This window comes from Cavia porcellus, unplaced genomic scaffold (genome assembly GCF_034190915.1).
Source record: "Cavia porcellus strain 051 isolate PalLab524CR breed Dunkin Hartley unplaced genomic scaffold, mCavPor4.1 scaffold_5, whole genome shotgun sequence".
In the NCBI taxonomy this organism is placed as follows: Eukaryota; Metazoa; Chordata; class Mammalia; order Rodentia; family Caviidae; genus Cavia; species Cavia porcellus.
The window spans coordinates 56886907-56908937 of NW_026947488.1; the positions used below are offsets into that span (position 1 = coordinate 56886907).

General features: G+C 39.8%; 1 protein-coding gene across 3 annotated transcripts in view; it reads right to left on the reverse strand.

The window, feature by feature from the left end:
• Cpne4 (copine 4) overlaps window positions 1-22031 on the reverse strand; it is a 501318-nt gene that overhangs the window by 18207 nt on the left and 461080 nt on the right. For all 3 annotated transcript variants that reach the window (XM_063248997.1, XM_063248995.1, XM_063248996.1), the window contains one exon: window positions 7315-7448. In XM_063248997.1, the coding sequence (XP_063105067.1) occupies window positions 7315-7448 (134 nt within the window). The remainder of the gene's footprint in view (window positions 1-7314; window positions 7449-22031) is intronic.

Consider the following 22031-nt stretch of genomic DNA (forward strand, 5'->3'; position numbering starts at 1 on the left):
TCCGCTTACTTGTTACTTCTACTTGACAGATAAATACACAGAGTCTCAGAAAGGCGATGTGGCCTAAAGTGGTTACCATGGACACTGTGTGATTCTAAAGCCCATGCCTTTCTGTGATACCATTGTAATTCAATGGCTACATCTAGTATTAAGTGGGATTTCCTACTGGCCATTCTAGAAGCCAGGCTTCCTGACTAGACAATATATAATGCCCCCCTTAAGTAGATATGTGCCGTCAGGGAGGTTTGGCCATGGGTCTCTGGAATATTGGTCTTGGCAGATGGCATGTTCTTTTTAGGCCATCTACCCATTTACTATCTCTCCCATTAAAATACAACTGTGAGTTTTTCTTGGACTAATACTTAATTTATCGGTTCTTGATAGTCAGTAGGGAAAGGAACTCAGATAGGGCCCACTTTTGAATATTTTCTACAAGCAAAAGGAAACATTACTCCTTCCCTCTGGTCTATCTGACACAATCAACATAGTGAAGCCACAAGTTCACCCTTCACCACCCGATTTAGAAGTCATTAGTAACCATTGATGGCTTTGACAAAAGTACCACAATGCTGTCCTCTTGAAACACTTTGCAGTCAGAGACAAAAGGAAGCCAGCATTCTTTAAACCAAAGTCTAAATTCTCTAGAATCACCAGCTTCCTCCTTCTTCATTGTGGTGTTGATCCAGGCTTTGCTGTGCATTGCTTCTAGCATGTGTTAGAAAAAGTATTAATGCTGATACAAAGAGATTCATAAGAGCTTATAAAAGATTAGCCGCAGAGCTGAGAAAATATACTTCTGGTCTTTGGAAATATTGAAATACTTTGCTTCGGCAATTCCTCCTTGCCCAAAGCAGGGTGGCGGGGGAGGGGAGAAACTTGTCAGCTAAGTTTAGGAAAAGGTTCTGTCTCTTTCAACTCAAAGATGGTTCAGATGTCAAAACATAGAAACCTGGGAGGCTCCACATGCTTTATTTTCTTTTTTGACGAGATCTAATATTCTATCCATTTCTAATCACTAAACCAGTGTCTCAGTCTTAATGATATTCCTTTTATACCTTCTAAGTCACCCTTGGGTATTTCAAGTTCACAGGGCATAATGCACTGTTATGTAATTAAATTTCCAGAGTAAGAAGGTAGAGAAAATGCTTTGCCTACAAAGGGAATAATTAGTGAGCCAGGAGGGATAAATTCTCTGAAGTTAGCCACCACAAAGCCTCTAACTAATAAACGTACTAAAGAAAACATTTCAAACCTAAGCACAATAGATTTAAACATCCATTCTTACTGTTTTAAAATAAAACCAGGCAGTTTTACACAAGAAGTAAGAGAAGATATGTTGAGCTCAAAAGAAACATCAGGATGCCAAATTCTGAAATGTCACATCACCAAAGAGTAAAGGCACTATTTGCAGCTGTTAGAATGAAATAATATAAAATACAATAAAGAAGCCCATGTTCTTCAATGGTAGTGAGTGTACTATCTTAGGAAATGACCATGTCAAATGATCTCTACATAGAAAATTCATTTTAATCAACTATTAAGAAAAACATGGAGGTAAAGCAAGTGGTTAATAAAAACAAAGGAAGAAAAATCACTCTACCATAAGGACATGGAGAGTAACTTAGAGCAAGATGGTATTTTAGAGCACCTAGACATTTAATAAAGGATATTGTCTAATGTGGTCATCTTAAAATGAAGATACATTGAAATGCAAAGCCCTTCTGAAGATTTGAGGACATGGCTTTGCTTTGTCTTATTTGAACAGACATCAGTATTCAGTTCCTTTATACCCAGAAATAATTTCTGCTAAAATGATCTTTGTGTCTATCAGGAAGTGGCCTGTTCTCCACTCACACTTTTCCTTTCACAATTGTTTTTCTTTACCTGTTTTGAACGGTAACCACCATGGCACAGCTGTTCAGAGTATAAAAACCTTAGAGCATCAAACAAAAGAACAACAACTCTGAATGTGAGCAAGTCACTAAGAAAGAAATCCTTGTGCAAGTCAGGGAGTTGGCAATTTTCACCTTACAAAAATTGTAGGGAGTGCTGATGTCAGCTAGTACATCATTAAAAATGCATTCTGCTGATCAATCATTATGTCTTTTTGGTATATAACTTGAAATTGAAGGAAATGAGTAATACTGCTGATTAAACTCTATTTCCATATGCTTGTTTATAAGACAAAGTTTTCTAGGACTTTTCTTGACAACAACAAAAAATTGGGCTCAAATTGATGCTGGACTCTCTTACGTGAGGAATAGGTAATTGTCATCCATAGATACAGAAACTAACTGGAAGGAATCTCTACTATGTGTTTCAGTAATCACTTTTTCAGTAAGTTTTTACCTTTTATAGAGAATACAGTAATTAAATACCTAAAGCCCCAATATATGTGTATTTTGATCAGTTATACACCACTAATAATAAAAATTCAACTCAGAAGATATTCTTAAATATCTTGAATATTTTCATCATAAAAATGTTTGAAATTAAAAATTAACTGGAGAGTATTCATTTTTTATTTATTTTATTCATTTTTTATTTATAGAACTGTGTTGTGCAATTTATTAGGTCACGTTAGGATAAAATTCTATGGAGTAAGCAGAATGGAAAATGAGATGTGGAAACAATTAAAATTGTCATCTGAGCTGAAGAACTTGTTCAGCTATTTTTTTTAAAGAAATGATGCCAGATATCAATAGCTGTGGTGTTTAGATTGTACTGGATAGTCACAAGAGTTACACATGAGTTTGTTTTTAAAAGCCTATGTTTATATACTCTAGAATTTTCATTCTTTATCACTTCTAAACTTAAATTGAACAATGTTAGGTTCAGTGCAAAAATGTTTACAAAGTTCTTTTATGCGTGAAAGAATAAAAACTGTTCAAGGATCATTAGTCCAAGTTGACTTCCAGACTTGACACTGTAATTCCTTCTTCTTTGTGCTCAGTTTGTTTTCTAAAAATAAATTTAGAGAATTAAATAATGCCTTCCATCACTTATTACTTAGCACAGGCGGGAATCTGTGTTAGCTACCTACTTTAAATCCAAGTCTTACAGCTGCATTAGGGGAAGTTAACTACATCTTCAATTTTCAGTCAAAGACACCAAGACCCAGAGACTATAAATTTTCTGACAGTAGAGATAGCAGGTCTGGCTACTTGTCATAGAGACCCACGCTCGAAAGTTTCTATCACCCCTGCCGACACTGTCCTCCGTAGGGGGCTGGTCTGATCCATCCATGTTCTAATAACAAAACAGCAGAACAGGCATCCCTGCTCTGATTTATGCAGTTCCCATCCTTTATAGGGCAGGGCTGTCTTGGCCATATTGGGCTGTGATTTATCAGTATGTCTATCTCTCCCATGAGAGTATGAGCCACTTGTGAGAGGACTCTGCTTTATTAATGTTTCTGTGTTCACAATACCACATGCAGTTTCTGGCACTCAGTAGGTAATGGAAAGGTTCTTAGTCATCTCAATGGACTCATCTCTCGCAACTGAACTCTGAATTTCAACCCTGGATGCCTATTAGAATAGAAATATCTTAGTTATAGTATGCATGCCAGCCAATTACATCATATCTCTGGGATGCTGGGTAGGCATTAGTATATTTTAAGGTTTTCCAAATGATTTCAGTGTAAAACTAAAGCTGAGAACCACTCAATGGCATTGGCAGAGAGAAGAAGGTAGTGCTGTGCTGTGATCCCACCTTCTGATTACTCGCCCAATGTTCTACACTTTGATTAGGTACTCAGTTCTAACCTTGTCTTTTAGCACAGTACCTTGTCTCCTAGCACAGTACCTAGTACACTGTGATGGAAGACTCCTGCCTTATTTTCTGATATTCTTGTCTCATTCTGAGTTGGCCACTTCTATAAACTGGCAATCTGTACTTCCAAGCAATGTATTTGCATCAATACTCCTAATAGCACATAGGTAACTGTTTTAATAGAGGACATTTTGGGTTGTCAGAGACTCACATGCCTGCTGGCCTCAAGGAAAGAATGTTTCCTGAGCCTTTAGCAATGTAAGGAACCAGGATGCTTGCAAGAACTGGGGAAGGCTACCACCAGCAGGGGACGCATAAGCCTGTGTGAGTCTGTAAGTGTGTGTGTGCCGTGTGCATACATGTAAGGTTGGGTTTGCACACATGCATACCCGTTTGTAGAATTGTGCATGTGCACATGTATGTTTGTGCACATACCCACCCACATGTGTGTTTGTGCACATAAGCATAAGTGGTGCTTGGAGAATCAGGGAAGAGAGTACAGGGAGCTTCCTTTCTTTCAGAGGGTAGGGGTTAGCACAACAGCAGGATTGTCTTCTGGGCTTAAGGACCAGCTCTTTGCAGAGGTCTCTCTTTGAGGCCACCCAGAGAAGAGCTTTGTGCATTTTTCAAGCTGTTCTACTTCATGGATCACCTCATACTGACCCAGTAGCAATGACTGAATGAGGTAGAAAGAAAACTCTTGGCTGTCATAGGTACAGAGGACTATCTAAGGCTCACGGGGATTAAAAAACTCTGTGTTGTTGCAGGATGGGAAATGATGCCTTTTGTCAGTTTTATTCAAGTGTTTCTTTTTAAGCATCAACCTCACTGACTTTGATGCTAGAATAAATTAATTCCAGAGCCCAGACTTGAAATTTCCCGATTCTGCCTGTTTATTGTCTGTCCACCCACACAAAGAAAAAACCACAGAACCTTGTCGGTTTTCAGATGAACAGCTTGCATTACACATTCTTCTAGGGAGTCTTTCAAAAGATTATCAAGGTTTTTCAATCCTTGTTTTCTTCTGTAGCTCTCACCCATTTTAATATTGAGCTACCTTCTTTATGTAAATATGTATATTGCTCTCCTGAGCTGCAGAAAGTTGATTTTCTTGGCCAGTTGGGGAGGATAACTTCAGCCTTGCCCTATTACAAGCTTAAGAAGCATCATTTATGGTAATTCTTCATCTAACTGCCAAGATGTCCTATCTTATTTTTATATTGAATCTGCCTTTTTGAAGGAAGGGATAGAAGTTTTAGCAGATGTATTAAACTTGTCACTGTGACTACAGCATCTGCATTTTGCAGGTGAGGCACCAGGAAATGGAGATTCTCAGCAGAGGGAATCCCATAAATGCTGCCTGAGAAACACAAGGATCCTGCTCACTCAGTCAATCTGTTGCAGAACCATAATGGAGCTCTTAGACTTGGTATCTTAATTTCTGGACAGCTCTCCAGTCTTCTCTGTGGAATTCATTATTGGACTGCGTTCCTCCCTGCAGGTTTAGAGACAATGTGTCTACCTACTTTATCTTTTAATTTTTTAGTTTTGGGATGCACTTGTGCTGTGTGGCTCAGGCTGGTCTCTAATTCCTGGCCTCATGTGATCCTCCCGCTTTGACCTCCTGAATAGGTGAGGCTATAGGCATGCAGCACTGTGCTTGGAAAACTTATTTTTAAATATGCATTTCAAGATTGAAAAATCTACATCCTGAAAACATCCTTTCTCTACATATATCTCTACATATATCTCTACGTATATACTTATGTTATTATATTAAATTGCTAACATGTATGTGTGTGTGTGTAGGAGAGGGAACACAGGGAAAGAATTCCTGCTTTTATGTCTTGGGGAAGTTTGGACAAGTTTCAAAAATAGTGGAGATGTAATTTGTTAAACTTTTCTCCCCATAATAAAACTTTTTATGTAACATAAAGTTTTCTAGGAATTGTCCCTGGGTTGTATCCTCAAAAAAATCAGAGCTGAAACTTAGATTATCTTTACAGTCTATGTCTCAAGGTTATGCATAAGAAGTGTTTCTTCAACCAGATAATTAAAAATGACTGTTGATTGCCTTGTGTGTGTGGAGAAGGAGAAATGTCACAATGGCCTGAGTATTTGGTGCTCTTTGGTTTACTTGACCTGTTAATTCATTCTTCCACTGTTTTCATGTCCCATTTGGTTTACTGGTGATGACCAGATTGACTCCAGACATGCCAGCAGGCAGGAGCGTATTTGGCCTGTCCTGTCAATTTCTCTGCATCTTTTGGTCCCCAGGATGTGTTATTTTCCATGGGTGTACAGTAACAGCGTTTTAACACGGTTATTACCAATTAAAAGATGAGAAAGAGCAGGACTTATGCTGTCCTGCAGAATTTCCGTGAAACCTGGAGGATAGGGGCTGGGGATTTAGCTCAGCGGCATAGGCACCTGCCTTGCAAGCAGGCAGTCATGAGTTTGATCCCTGGTACCGATAAAAAGGAAAAAGACAAAAAAAAAAAAAAAAAAAAAAAAAAAAAGAAACCTGGAGGATAGTGCTGCCTTCTTTATTTTCCTTATTTAAAAGGTCAGTTAGTTGCTGCTCATTACTAACTGGCCTTGTTTTGCAGTCATATTGGAGAGTCACCTGGTATTCATGTGTATTTATATTCACATTGGTTCTACCTCAAAAACTTTCTTTGACAAATACCTGAACTCCTTCACTTTCATGTGGAAATTGAAGCAGCAAAATGAATTCACTTTAATGTAATTTAGGTAACTCACTTCTTACAGGGAATTATCTTGGTGGGAAAGGTCAATATTTACCATTAAAAATAAATAATTATCTATCTACTTATCTATCTATCTATATATATGCAAACGCACACACACTTGCATGACTGCATAGAGTGAACTTCTGCAGACATCACTGCAATAGTCTAGGAGGCCTATGAAATAGTGATTATGGATTAAAACTGTGGGGTAAGGCAGACCAGGATTCAAGTCCTAACTCTGGCTGTGTGCCAATGCATGAGGTACTTAACCTCCTTCTGTAGTTCTGCATTTTAAAAACAATACCTACTATGTTAGGGTTCATGTAAAGATTAAATGTACTAAAGTCCAGTAAACCAATGCTTTTAAAAGTTCAAAGCACACACAAACATGTACTCTGGGAAGCCTGTCATGATGCCAATTTGAATTCAGTAGAATCATACCAACCTATATGAGCAAACTTGGAATGGCAAGGCACATACTAAGACTTCAAAAAAAAAAAAAAAAAAACTACAAAAAACTGAAACTAAAACTGCAACCCAGTGAGTGGTCTTGTAAGCCAGTTAAAAGAGAATGCTGAGAAAGTATTTTGGTGACCAGTGTAAGCATGATACAGGATCAGTTTCTGAAGGTGTGGAGAGGACAAGAAGCTGGGGAACAAGATTTTATTCTGTTCTCTTTGATCCTCTACAGTAGAAATTGCTGGTTTTAATTTTTACACTTCTGCCAAGGGCCAGCTATGTGATCCTACTTGAGAGATAAGGCTCTAGCTGACTGGAAGGCTCTTACCTGTCATAATCTTGGCAAATCTCCCCCACGGCCACCAAGGCCTTCAGGTACTCATTTGGTTGGTAAGGGTGGATGTAATGCAGGGAACAGCTGTTTCTGGGGTCCCCATTTGAGGCAGTGAAATCTATAGCTACCTAGAAGAAAAAAAAGAACAGGTGTAATTAAAGTGAAAGCATTTTTTAGAGTTTGTGATTAGCTATGAGGCATGATCTCAGATGGAAAAAGGCAGCCCATTATACCCTGCTAATAAAAAAAGTACATGAAGACATTAATTAGGTTTTTCATTAAATGAGTTATGGTCTTGATTGGGGCCATTTCTGCAGTGTTCAATGTCCCTCTCTAGAGCCTTCCTTTCTTCCCGTCAAAAACCAGAACTTGAGACTGACACGCAGGTCAGAAAGTCCAGCCACTATTGATCCATGTCATCAGGCAGCAACATTAAGAACAGAGTATCTGACTTCCAATTTCACAATTCACTAAGAAAAGACTTCTGTTCCCTGAGCAGAAAAATTCCATTTCTGAACCATAGGTATATCCTTAAAAGCACATTCTGTGTTAAAGGTAGAGTCTTCATAACAAAGCCATTTCTATACTTCCATGAATGGTCAGTTGTGCAGAGAAATGTTAAGGTGTTTTCTGCAAGAAATGACTCCATATAAGACATTTAACTTTTGAGTTTCCATTATGCAAAAACTCCTGCTTCTACAACAAAGCAGGCACTTGACTATCTTGGTACCATGAGTGTAAGTAGAGAGGGAAAATCTGCATCTTGCCAGCAAGCAATCGTTATCTTTCAACTTCTTAAATTTTTTTCTGATACCACCCAACTCATAATCATCCAAATAAAAGTTGATTTGCAGACACTTCTTAATAATGGCAACAACAAAGAATACATGCTTCAGTCTGAGAGTGTTAAAATGAGAAGGAATTTCTTTTGTGTGATTTCAAACAGCAGCACCACCTAAATAAAAGTTAACTCAGCAAAAACCTTTCAAAAACTGCTGATGCTTGGGGGAGAGGAGATTAAGATGAGGTGGGATAGGAGAATGTGGAAATATGTGTGTTACACCATTTCTTCTTGGGAACAGTAGAATATACTCACTGGCTATCCAGTCAGGGAGGGCTCTGTTTTCTCACATGACCTTGGAGATTATAAGGTAGGAAGTGTTATTTGCGTTATATGTGGAAAATTTAACTATAATAAAAAATCAATTTTTTTGGATTTTAAAAAATGGGACATTATCTCTGGAAGGATGCAGAAAATATGTGGGCTTTTTCCCCCCTTTTTCTTGTATTGAGGATTGAACCCAGGGCCTTTTTTGTGCTAGCAAGTATGCTACCACAGAGTTATAACCCAGGTCTTTTCAGTTTTTGAGACAGGGTCTTGTTAAATTGCCAAGACTAGCTTCAAACTTGTGATCCTTCTGCTTCAGCGTTGGCAAGATTTTTTCTAGCAAGATTTGTCAGTGCTTTTAAGGGGTAAAGTTAATGGGAAGACATTTTACTTGTGTCCAACATGAGAGCTTTACAAAGCAAGTCAAAGTGACCAGAAACCAAGAGTAACAGGCCCTTAGTAATTCACATACAGACTTTTTTTTCTTTCATGAAGTTTACTTTTTAATCACCGATTTCTTTTTCCTTTTCTCCATCATCCCCCTCCAGGCTGGGGCTGGAAATTAATTTGGAAGAATTTAAACTTTGTTTGCAGATCATCCAGATGTTTTCCACAAGGGACATGCACTGATAAACTGCAAGCACTAACAGGTGTGAAAAGGAAAGTCCAGGGAAGGAAAACCGGCAAGACCTCCCTGACTCAGGGATGCCTAACTTTGCATAACAAAAGGAAGAAAAGAAGAGTAAAACCTTCTCTGTGGCAGGCCCTGTGCTGACTGCTTTGCAGGTTTTATGCTTTCATTTTCAAGAAGCCTCTACAAGGTAAATGCTGTTCTTTTTTGTTGATGGTGACAGTGGCGCCCAACAGTGATAAGTTCACACAAGTAGTAGGGAGTAGAGCTGAGTATATAGGGCTCCAAGACTGTCTCTCACTGTTACACCATTATACATCTAAAAGAATGTTTTTGTCGCCAGAATTCTCATGAGCACAACTACCCACCTAAAAATGATTTGGCTTGGCAATAGGGAGACCAGTTAGGAGGCAAATATAACAATTTAGGAAAGAATGATCATGAATGAACAGTTCTTTGTGACTACAACAGTTACAAAAGACAGATAAAGGCAATCAGAATGGGAAAATGTGTTACTAAGGATGACTAGAGGCAATCTAGAAGGCAGTTAAATGCAGGGTCTTCTGAAATGGGCTTTATCCTGAAGGCCACAGCCAACTCACTGGAAAAGGAAAAGAAGACAATAGGTGGGGATCCCTTTAATCAAGGATTGTGATGAAAAGGGTAACTGGGAGGAACCTAAGTGCATTTGGCACACAAGGAGGTATAAAATACCCAGGCATCCACTCATGGGGATCTGACCAGACAGATGTCAAAATACACACAGATAATTGCAGAAAAAAATGTTTTCTAAGAGGAGAAGTCAACAGGTACTTGAGAGATGGAGTTTGAAGAGCTCATACTTTGGGGGTTCTTGGGTTTACTACTAAGTGCAATGTACAGAAATTGCATTCTCAGTCTTTTCCTTCTAATGAGACACACACAGGGACAGTGGCACCTCACACTTAGATCCATACTTGAAAGACAAAACAGCACTGGGAAAGCTGGGAGTGAAGCCATTCCCTTCTCTTACTGAAGAAAATATTTTAAAACATTAGGAAATTCTGGAGAGTACAAAGAAGTTGCACGGATATTACCTTGCTTCTACTCTATCTAATAAAGTAAATCACCAGTAAATGTTAATACTTTTATTGCTATTTTTGTTGCAATGCTAGGGATCCAATTCAGGGCTGCACACATGGTTGGCAAATGTCTATCACTGAACTACATCCCGAACTCCAGTACTTAATTATTAATAATGATTGTCTGAGATGTGTCTCACTCTATTTATGGTACCCTTAATCATGGATCATTACAGAGGACATCATATCTGTGCTTTAAAAAATAATATGTTCCATGTGCTAGTTACCTGAGACTCCTGAAATGTCAAATATGATGTGATGACAAAGGCTGCTATCTTGATATAAAACTAGAGAATGAAATCAGATAATGAAGATCAGTGGGGAAATGTCCATAAAGAAAAATGGCAACTAAAGAAACATAATTAAGCCTCTTATTCTGCCTAACCATGGGTAAGATCTTCTAAGCCTGTAGTCCTAAGCGACAACACCCAACTCCAGGTCTATCACCTGAACGAGTACTTCATGATATCTAGAGGGTGTGTCTCATGTCTGGAAGCCCACATTGATTGTGACCAAAACATGTTTTACAATAATTTTTTAAACCTATCACAGAACCAAGATGTGGGTGTACATCAAGTATAAGCCTAAGACGGTACTCATTTTTAGCTGATCCTAACTCCATATCATCAGGCTTAGAGGAAATTATTTTCAACCCAGTATGATGGGGCAGAGAAAATGATGAGAAAGGAATTGAGAAGGGGCTTGAAATCAGAGATATCAAGCATATCAAATAAATAGAATTTGGTGATACTTATTGTAGAACTGAATGTCAACTAGGGAAAAGGAGCAATCATTCCTTTGGGGACAGAGAAGGACAGTACATTTTGAAGGTATAACAACAGAACAAGGTGCAGGCTATTGTTAAGATTGGGCTGCCTGAGCATACCGTGCTGCATAGACAAACTTGCTTGTGAGAAAAATAGAAATTCTCCTGTTTTTTTTTTGCAGTCAGGCCTCTGGGGTTTCTGTTTCCCCATCCACGAGTGGCCCCTGTATCCACAACAATTAGAGAGGTTGTTTCAGCTCAGGACAGTGTGATACAGGTCTAGGGGAAGGTTTAAACTTCAAAAACTAACTGTTGAAAAACAAAATAAACTAGTACTCCTTAGCACCTAGACGTTTCTGTAGTTCTAATGGTTCATAATTTTTCCCCATGTGACTAGGTAGTAATGGGTAGTCTTAAGTACATGACAGCTAAAAGACTTTTTTCCCTGGCAAGTGAGGGTTTCTACAGTCTCCATCATGAAGTTGGAGATAAAATATCTATTTTCAAGAGGTGGCCTTACACCAGGAATTCTCTGTGCTCTTTAAAGTTAGCATTAGTGGCAAGAGAACAGAGTGAAAGGTTACATTTATTTTAGAAGCAACAGGGAGGCAGTGAATGATGGGATAAAGTTGAGAAATAAGAGCAAGAAAATGACTGAAAAATGCCAGCTTGTGGAGGTGGCTGCTAATGCCTGGCTCCTGTGAACTTGCAGAAACACATTTTCATTTCCTGATATGAAGCATTTATGAAAACCTGTGGTTCTGGTATGTGCTCCAATATTCTCAGCAAGCAACCTAAGAACAGGCATCCATTGCTTTTTGCTTCTGCCCAGGAGGCCGCTTTCACAATTAAGTAGAGCTGTGGAGCAGCTCTGCAAAACTGTAAAATAAGAATGCAAAATGCTCCCTCCAAGCCACCAAGTCCCCAGTGCCTGGTGCTGTTTCTGGGAAAAAGCAGAAAGCAAATGATGAATGTCTTTCTTTGTCATTTTTAACTTCATACATGAAACAGCCCTACTGTTCAGATCCCTTCCCTTGAAAAGGCCTTTGGGAGCCTCTTGAAAGTTTTCTAAGGGAGGTCTCTATGAACAACCTTTGTTAGTTGTTGAATTTTCTCTTATTATCTGCAAACATTTATGTTATTATATTCTAGAGCAGTTTTTTAAAAAAAATTTGTGCACAATTTGGACTTACAAAATGTGCTTTGTAGGATGACATACAGCCTACTATAGATCATTTCTTAAACAATAAGTTAAATTCTTATTGGTCTCTATTTCCAAAGAAAATTCCACAAAGGACTGTGAAATAAGAACATAAAAAGAAGACTGCTGGGCTAACAGGATTCATTTCCTGGAAATGGCAAAGGATTTTCCTCTGTATGCATTGTGTCCTGGTTTTGCCTACAGGTTCAGCAAGCAGGGCTGATTCTCATTTCTCAGGGTCCATCAGTGGTTAATCTACGATATAAAATAATGATTAAAAGACTTAAATGGGGTCCCAGCTGACACTGACACTTGCCTGGCCTTGCACTGGAGCAGCAGGATCTGGGAACGATATGCTCCATCCCCAGCGAATACTGATAGACACCTAAGCCCTACACCAGGGCCAGGAGGAATGAAAAGACTTGCATCTCATCTCCAATTGATGATGCTACCCACTGGGTGGCATCAGTGCCAAGAGGATCCAAGAGCTATATGCTCCACTTTTAGTCCCTGAATTCGCCAAAACACGGGGCAAAAGAGTTGACAATCAGTAGATCGACTTGACTGATGAAGAGACTAACACCCAGGAGGAGAATTTTGCTTCAGGACTGAAGTGACACCCTTCCATAGATGTGAGAGACAGCCTTGGAAGACAGGATTGGAGAGGGTGAGAGATAAATAGGGTTTTCTTAGAATCTGCTGGGAAGCTAGGGCTCAGACTGGGGAAGATCACAATGGCTGTATTCTGTAGTGAGAGGCTAGGTTCAGAGAGAGTAAGCAAACTGTCAAGAAGTAAGTCCTGAAGAAAAGGAAATTCAGTCTAATGATATATTTGAGTTCTGATACTGCTGCATAGGTCTTGGAAAAGTTAGTGGTCTGAATTACTATAGGTCAATATAATTGTCTTCACAAAAAATTGTACTATGGCTCACTCCCACAGAGCAGAGTACAAGGGTAAAAAGTTGCCAACCCCTCCCAAAAAATACAAGAAAAAAATTATGAAAACCCAAAGCAACAAACTCCCATTGCCCCCAAAACTGGTTCAGGGGGCATTGAGAGGGGAAAAATCATAAGCTACAGAGCAGACAGATCTAAAGAAGTATCAATGGTGGTAAAACGTTTTGATAATGTACTTGGTGAATCGAAATAAGGTATAATTAGTCAAACAATGACTAATAAAGCAAATGATCAATAATAAAACACCAATAAACAGTGAAACTAAAGAAAAAGATATAGAATATGGAAGCCCAGCATAGACAAGAATGACCATAAGACAGTTACAAACAAAAATCCAGGAAGTTAAAAAGATGCTTTAAAGTATAGGTACTAGAATCTACTAATGTGACTATCAGACACATATAGACTGTAGGACAGGTATGTGGTCAATGATAGATACATGAGAGATATCTCAAAAACAAGGGGACATAAAAAATGGATCCAACAGTTCTAAGGAGCCTCAAAGAGGCCTATTATAGGAATAATTGTACTTAGTCAAAAATCAGAAGACAGCAAGTTGGACATAAAAACTGTTAAAAAATAGTAGTAAAAAACTTCCCAGACATAGGAAAAGAATTTAACATACAGATAAGTGAAACATATAGAACCCTGAAAAGTCACAAAAAAAAAGTCAGAAAAAAAAATCCAAAAACCTAAAAATATCCCATGCTACATAATGGTTAAAATACCAGAAATAAAACAGAAAAACAGAAATTTTTTTTTGAGACAGGATCTTGCTATGTAGTCCAGGTTAGGTTCGAACTCACTATGTATTCCTGGCTGGTCTCAGATTTGCCATAATTCTCCTGCTTCAGCCTCCTGAGTGTAGGGATTACACACTTGTGCCACCATTCCCAGCTAGAAGAACAGAATCTTAAAGGCTGTTAGAGAAAACTAATGAATCACCTATAAAGGCAAACCTATCCGAATTATAACAGATTTCTCAGCACAAACCTTAAAGTCAAGGAGACCATGGAAGAAAGCACTTTAAGTTTTAAAGAAAACAACTTCCAACCCAAACTGTTGTATCCTGCAAAATTATTTCTCAAAATTGATGTAGAAATAAGATACTTCCATGATAAAGAAAGTATAAAAAAATTTGTGACCACCAAACCAATACTCCAAAAAATTCTCAAGGATATCTTGAAAGCTAAAAATGCCAAAAGATGCAGTAAAATGAATACATCAAGTAGAAATAATAACTAAGCAGACAGGAAAGAAAGAAAAACAGCTACATAAAATTAACACAATGCCAGAATTAAGACAATACCTATCAGTTATAACTACCAATGTAAATGGACTCAACTCACCAATCAAAAAACAAAGATTAGCAGAATGGATCAAGTAATAGGATTCAATTGTATGCTATATAGAAGAAACACACTAAACAGAAGAAACTCAAACTTAAAATCAAAGGATCAAAGACGGGATTCCATGAAATGAGAATACAAAACCAAGCAGGAATAGCTATCCTATTTTAGACAAAGTGGATTTGAAGCCAAAAATGATCAAAAAAGGCAAAGCAAGGTGCCACATATTGGTTAACAGAACTATTCAGCAGTAAGAGATAACAATTTTAAACATATATGCACCAAATCGTGGTGCACCCAAATTCATAAAACAAATTCTAAGGACATAAAACATCAAATAAACATCAATAGAATTATATCAATACCTTACTATCACAGATAAATTAAACAAAAATCAACAAAAAAATCAGACTTGAACTAAAACTTCAAACAAACCACTTAATAGATATATACACAGTATTCCACCTAACAGCAACAGAATAGACATTCTTTTCAGCCACATCTAGTACTGTTCCAAAATAGACCACATACTAGCTAATGAAGCATGCCTAAGAAAATGCAAAATAATAAAAATTTTTATCATCTCATTATCAGATCCTAGTGCAACAAAATTAAAATTAATAGCAAAATAAACCACTGACAATATGCAAACATATAGAAATTAAATAGCATACTCTTGAATAGTCAATGGGTAACAAAGGAAATTAAAGAAGAAATAAAACAGTTCTGAGAAGTAAATGATGATGCTAGCACATAAGTTCATACCAGAAGTTATGGGACATGGTGAAAGTGGTCCTACATGGGAAATTTACAGTAATGAATGTCCACATCAGAAAGATAGAATGAACCCAAATAAATAACCTAATGATGCATCTCACAATTTTAGGAGGACAAAAACAATCCAAACCCAGAGCTCGCACAAGGTAGGAAGTTATACAGATCAGAGCAGAAATTAATGAAATGGAGACTAAAAGAACAACACAATCAATGAATTGAAAATCTAGTTCGTTGGAAGAATAAATAATATAGGCAAACTCTTAGCCAATATTAGCACAACAGGAAATGAAAAGAAACAAATTAATGCAATGAGAAATGAAAATGGTAAAATCACAATGGACACTTCCAAAATCCAGAAAACTATTAGCAACTACCTCATGGAACATATATACTAAACATTTGGAGAACTCAGAAGAACTGGAGAGATGCCTAGATAATTATGAATTGCAGAAACCAAACCAAGAAGACTTAAAAATCTCCAACTTTCCAATAATAAGCAATGAAATTGAAACAGCAATTAAGAAAAAAAACTACCAACTACAAAATCCCAGGATCTGAAATTATCACAGCCAAATTCTACAAGAACTGCAGAGAAGTTCTAACACCAATATGTCTTAAACTTTTTAATGAAATTGTGGGAGAAATACTTTCAAAATCATTCTTCAAAGCTAGCATTATCCAAAACAGAAAAGGATCCAACCAAGAAAGAGAACTATAGCCGAATTTCTTTAATAAATATAGCTGCAAAAATCCTTAACAATATACTGGCAAACAGAATGAAACAAATCATCAAAAAGATCACACAGCATGACCAAGAAGGCTTCATTCCAGGGATGCATGGGTGTTTCAACACACACAAGTAAATACATGCAATACATCACATAACCAGAAATAAGGAACAAAGTCATATGATCACTTCAATTGATGCAGAAAAATTCTGTGACATAATCAAACATAAATTCATGATATAGAAAAACCCTGAAGGAAATAGGTATAGATGGGCTTTAGGTCAATTTGATAAAAGCCATTTATGACCAACCTACTGTCAACATCATGCTAAGTGGAGAAAAACTGAAAACCTTTCTCTAAAATCATGAGGAAGACAAAGATGTCCGCTATTGCCACTCCTGTTCATCACAGTCCTTAAACCATTAACCAAAGCAATCAGGCAAGAGAAAGAAATCAAAGTGAAATGTATAGGATAGGATGAAGTCAAAATAACGTTATTAGCAGATGATATGATCCGTTAGTTACAAGACCCCCCCCAAAAACAACAAAAGACTCCTAGAATTGAAAAACAAATCAGCAATGTAGCAGGATACAAAACAAACACACAAAAATCAACAGCATTCCTATACACTAATAATAAACTCACTGAAAAAGCAATTAGGAACACAATATCATTCACAGTAGCATCAAAAATTACATACTTAGATTTTACCCTATGTAAGTGAAAAGCCTCTCCAATGAAAATTACATAAATCTGCAAAAGAAAATCGAGGAGGACACCAGAAAAATGGCAAGATATTTTCTGTTTCTGGACAAGCAGAAAAAACATAAACAAAATTGTTATGCTTCCCAAACTGATTTACCGATTTAATGCAATCCCTTAAACAAACCAATTTCATTTGTCACAGAGCTAGAAAAAAAATATCCTAAAATGGATACAGACCTAGAAAAGACGCAATAAAGCAAAAGAAATCCTGGGCAACAAAAGCAAAGCATGTAGCACCATAATCTCATACTTGAAGTTATAGTATAAAACCACAATAATTAAAATCATGCACTGGCACAAAAAAGACAAGCAAATCAATAGAATAGAAAAGAGGCAGTAGAAAGAACCTCAAGCACATACTGCTATTGGATCTTTGATAATGGAATAAAAATCATGCAATGGTGGAAAAAGAGCCTCTGTAATAAATGGTGGTAAGAAAACTGGATATTCACATGGAGGAAAATGAAGCTAAACTCCTATGTCTCACCACAGTGGATCAAAACTATACACGTTAAAACAGAAGCACTCATTCTGCTGGAAGATAAAATAAGTAGTACTCTTGAAGGCAGTGTAGACAATAACTGAGCAGAACCTTAACTGTGGGAAGCCGCCTATGATGGCGCCCATTTCCTGCTTCCGGGTTCTTCCCGGCCTGAACAAGCCCGCCAAATTGTCATATCTGCCCAGTTACCCGTGACGCTAGCCTATCAGCTTGTTAGGCGCGCTTCTCTGTGATTGGATACTGCTTCCCCTTATAAGAGGTTGTTCCTGCCCCCAACGGGGGAAGAGGAAGCAACACTGAGGGTGGCGGACCTTGTCAGGTCCGGTTCGCTGTACGTAATAAAGTTTGAGAGCTGATCCTGCTCGAGTTTGGCCTCCTGTCTCCCGCGGCTCCGGTCATCTGGTGGCCCCCCGTACGGGGAATAAAAGACTCAGCGACGTGCCTCTTCGGCCGGGAGGTGCGATTGCTGTCGCCTGCGGTACGACGGAGGACCTAGCCCAATAACAACGGAAGGCCGCGAGCGCCTCTTCTCTTCACCCTGATCAGCTACGTGAGATACAGTGGTTCCCGGGACAGGTGAGTACTGGGTCACCTGGGTTGGGTGGACGCACCTAACAGATTTTGAGCGCCACACGAGTGGACGCTGGGTTTTTTTTTTTTTCTTTTCTTTTCCCTTTGCATCTGTTTTGCTTTCGCTTCGCTAATACAGCCCGACAGGCTTTTGATAGAGCTCGATCGGAATGCTCAGAGGAGCCCGGAGCCACTGCCGATTGTGGGTCTCCGGAGGACCCTCAGGGCTCTAATTCTGATTCTGATTCGGAAGGTTCAGAAGAGGAGGTTGTCTTCGCTAAACAGGACCCTCCTGCACAGCTTAAAGAGGAATTCAGGGCTCGGGAAGATAAAAAGGGGAACCAAACACCACCCTGCCCGAGCTACTCCGCCTTACGGGAGGAGCTTAAGCCCTTCCGCCCTTTGGCAAGTTCGCGACCCACGATCGCCCCTTTCAGGGCGCCAGGCCCCACTGCACCGCCGTGGCCGGAAGAGGAGTTGCTCCCTGGGCTGCCACCACAACCTATGGCACCGCCCTGGTTAGAGGGAGAGCTACTTCCTGGGTTGCCTTCTGCGCCCCCATCTGGGGAAGGAGGAGGACGTTCCTTCTACCAGAGGGTATGGTCGCGGCTTCCCTTTGAGTGTTCTGGTCTCCATGCATTCCCGGTAGCCCTTAGAAATTAAACAACTTAAAGCTATCAAGGACGCAGTTTCAGCTTATGGGCCCAATGCACCATTTACCATGGCGCTTTTAGAGGCATTGGCAGGTCTGCTTTTAACTCCTGGAGATTGGACCCAGCTGGCATGTGCCTGCCTCTCCCCCGGACAATATTTAGATTGGAAGTCCTGGAATGAGGAATTCTGTGTAGAGCAGGCGGCAGCCAACAGGGAGAATAACCAGAGAGAGTGGAACAGGGATATACTATTAGGGCGAGGAGCCTTTGAGGAAGATCAAACTCAATACCCTCACCAGGTTTATGAACAAATTAGCCGCTGTGGCCTCCAGGCCTGGAGACGGCTGGCTGGAAAGGGAGAACATACGGGTCACCTTACAAAAATTATACAAGGGCAGGGAGAGCCATTTTCAGACTTTGTGGCCCGCATGCTTGAGGCCGCTAACAGGATTTTTCCAGATGCTGAGGCGGCTCACCCACTCATACCAACCCCAGGTGGTCGAGCTCCAGATAATACAGGAAGTCTTACGTCGCTTCCCAGGCGACGTTAACCTCCTGTCAGACTCCAAATATGTGGTAAATGCTCTCCAAGTTTTGGAGACGGCATTCCTAGGTATTCAACATCAGCTATGGAATAAAACCTCAAAAGTGTTCATCTCACATATCAGAGCCCATACTAATTTACCTGGACCCTTGGCGGAAGGCAATGCCTTGGCAGACTCGGCCACGCGCCCGATATGGGTCTTCACCTTTCCCAACCCTCTGGAAGCAGCCCAAAAATTCCATTCTCAGTTCCATGTTAATGCCCGCACCCTCATGGCGCACTTCAACATCACGAGAGCACAAGCACGAGAGATTGTACGGTATTGCCCAGCTTGTGTGATCTCTTCACCCTAACAATCTATTGGTGTTAACCCGAGAGGACTGCGCCCCAATCATATTTGGCAAATGGATGTTACACACATCCCAGAATTCGGAAAACTCAAATATGTACATGTTTCGGTTGACACCGCTTCTCAGGTTATGTTTGCTTCGGCAGAACCTGGAGAAAGGGCCACCCATGCTATTAATCATTGTCTTGCAGCCTGGGCTGCTTGGGGAAAGCCCAATATATTAAAAACAGACAATGGTCCTGCTTACACCAGCAAAATTTTTGTAACATTCTGTCAACAAATGGATGTTGTCCTTAAACATGGCATTCCATATAACCCTCAAGGACAAGGCATCATTGAACGGGCACATCGGACACTCAAGGGTGTCTTACAAAAGCAAAAAGAGGGGATAGGCCACGGCCTAACGCCCAAAGGAAGAATATCATTGGCACTCTTTACCATATCATTCCCCTGCCATGGAGCACAATAACCCGTCCCCGGCCGACAAAGGGCTGGTGAGATGGAAAGATGTCCTTACAGGACAATGGATGGGCCCGGATCCAGTGGTTAGTTGGACCCGAGGTGCGGTTTGTGTTTTCCCACAGGAACCAGGTCGCGAACCGCTGTGGGTCCCGGAAAGATTGACGCGAGCAGTAAACTCCCCACCAGTTCCTGAGAAAGCACAGGAGGATAAGCCCGCGGACACAAGTCAACTCGACCCTTCTGGGACCGACGCTCAGCGCCCGAGACCATCTACAAACTAAAATGTCTGGTTTGGAGCTTTTTCTATTCTGTGGGTTCCTATTAATCACCCCTGTGATATGCTCAGATTCCACAGAACCACCACAATATCTTTGGGGTCCTTGGCACCACCCGCCTACATTGGCACCTTTTTCGGCGGCCTCGCCCGCCTCACCCAGGGTTTAAGATCACAGCCATGGCAGCCATGCAAATGGCAGCAGGTGGCCCATCAGGCCAGCAGGCCGCCGCATATCTCCTTCACATTGCAGAACATCAGCTATAAGAGCTGAGTGGGCAAGCCAATGACGGGTAAGACGGGAAAAGCCCTCCCAGTCAACCTAAGACAGGCTCCACTCAGATATACATGGCCTATAAGGCCAGGGGTCCCTCCTGGAGCCAAATTATTGGCATTGAGATGCGAGACCAAGGGTACTGCAGTGCCATCCGCCTCAAAGGTTGGGGGGAAGGCAGGAATGAATGTCTATATGCATCCAGGTTCGGTTCACAAAAGCCTGGCCCTGCGAAAAAATGAACCACTCACCTTGAGCATGGTCCTGGCGCAAGGATATGCACAAAACAGGGTGATGCACAGCAGGGTATAGACCTCTACATTCTCTCATGCCTCGGCCTACAAGGTAGGCCCACTCCTAGGTGTCTAACAGCAACAAGGTCATAGACACCTTGGAGGGACCCACAGACCATCCTATTTTAATAAATAAAAAAGGGGGAGATGTGGGAAGCCGCCTATGATGGCGCCCATTTCCTGCTTCCGGGTTCTTCCCGGCCTGAACAAGCCCGCCAAATTGTCATATCTGCCCAGTTACCCGTGACGCTAGCCTATCAGCTTGTTAGGCGCGCTTCTCTGTGATTGGATACTGCTTCCCCTTATAAGAGGTTGTTCCTGCCCCCAACGGGGGAAGAGGAAGCAACACTGAGGGTGGCGGACCTTGTCAGGTCCGGTTCGCTGTACGTAATAAAGTTTGAGAGCTGATCCTGCTCGAGTTTGGCCTCCTGTCTCCCGCGGCTCCGGTCACTTAACAGCACAAAACTAATACCAAGAATCCACAAGTGGAATTGAAACGAATTAAAAATCCTCTGTACAGCAAAGACAGCAACCAATAGAGTAAACTGAAAACTATACAATGGGACAGCTGTTCCACAGAGAACTAACATCAAGAATGTATGAATAATTCAAAATATTAGACCTCTCAAAACAAAAGAAGATAAATGAGGCATTCGTAGGTAAATGGATGCAACTTTACGACATAATGTAACTGAAATAAGTCAGACACACTAGCTTGAATATCACATAATTTTTCTCATATGAGAAACAAGAGAGAGACAGAGATAGAGAGACAGAGAACAAAACAGAAGAGAGATAGAGTTCAAATACTTTCTCAAACATATTCCATTGTTTCAAAAATATTTCAATATATGTATTAATTTGTATCATTTATACTACAAGTTCATATTAGTTCATTGAAAATTTTGTGTTATTATGAGTTTGGATTTTTTTGTAATAATCTTTTTGGTTTATGTGTTGTACTCTGAATGAATACTTCTAAGACAATGATATATACTGTATAAATATATTCTTATTCTCTACTTATTTTGGTAGAAAATTTTATTTGATTTTTTATAAAACATAAAAAAAGCTTAAACCAAGATATGATACCGACATAAGATTCAGTAAATGCATTAATGTTAAAAAAGATTTTGCAGGAGAACCTTTAACAAGCTCAAGCCTAATTTTTAGGCTTGAAGTTCTGCCTGAGAGAAGCTATGTGAAATCTATTTTATCATATTGTATTATTAAATACAGACCATGAAATCAGATGGGAGAGAATATCATCTTAAATTTCTAGAAATCACAAATTAGACAAATTTGTCATCTGAAAACAAGTAGAAAGAACACCACTCAGGATTCCACTAGCCTGGTAAGTCCTCTTTCTTCTCCTATGTATAGTC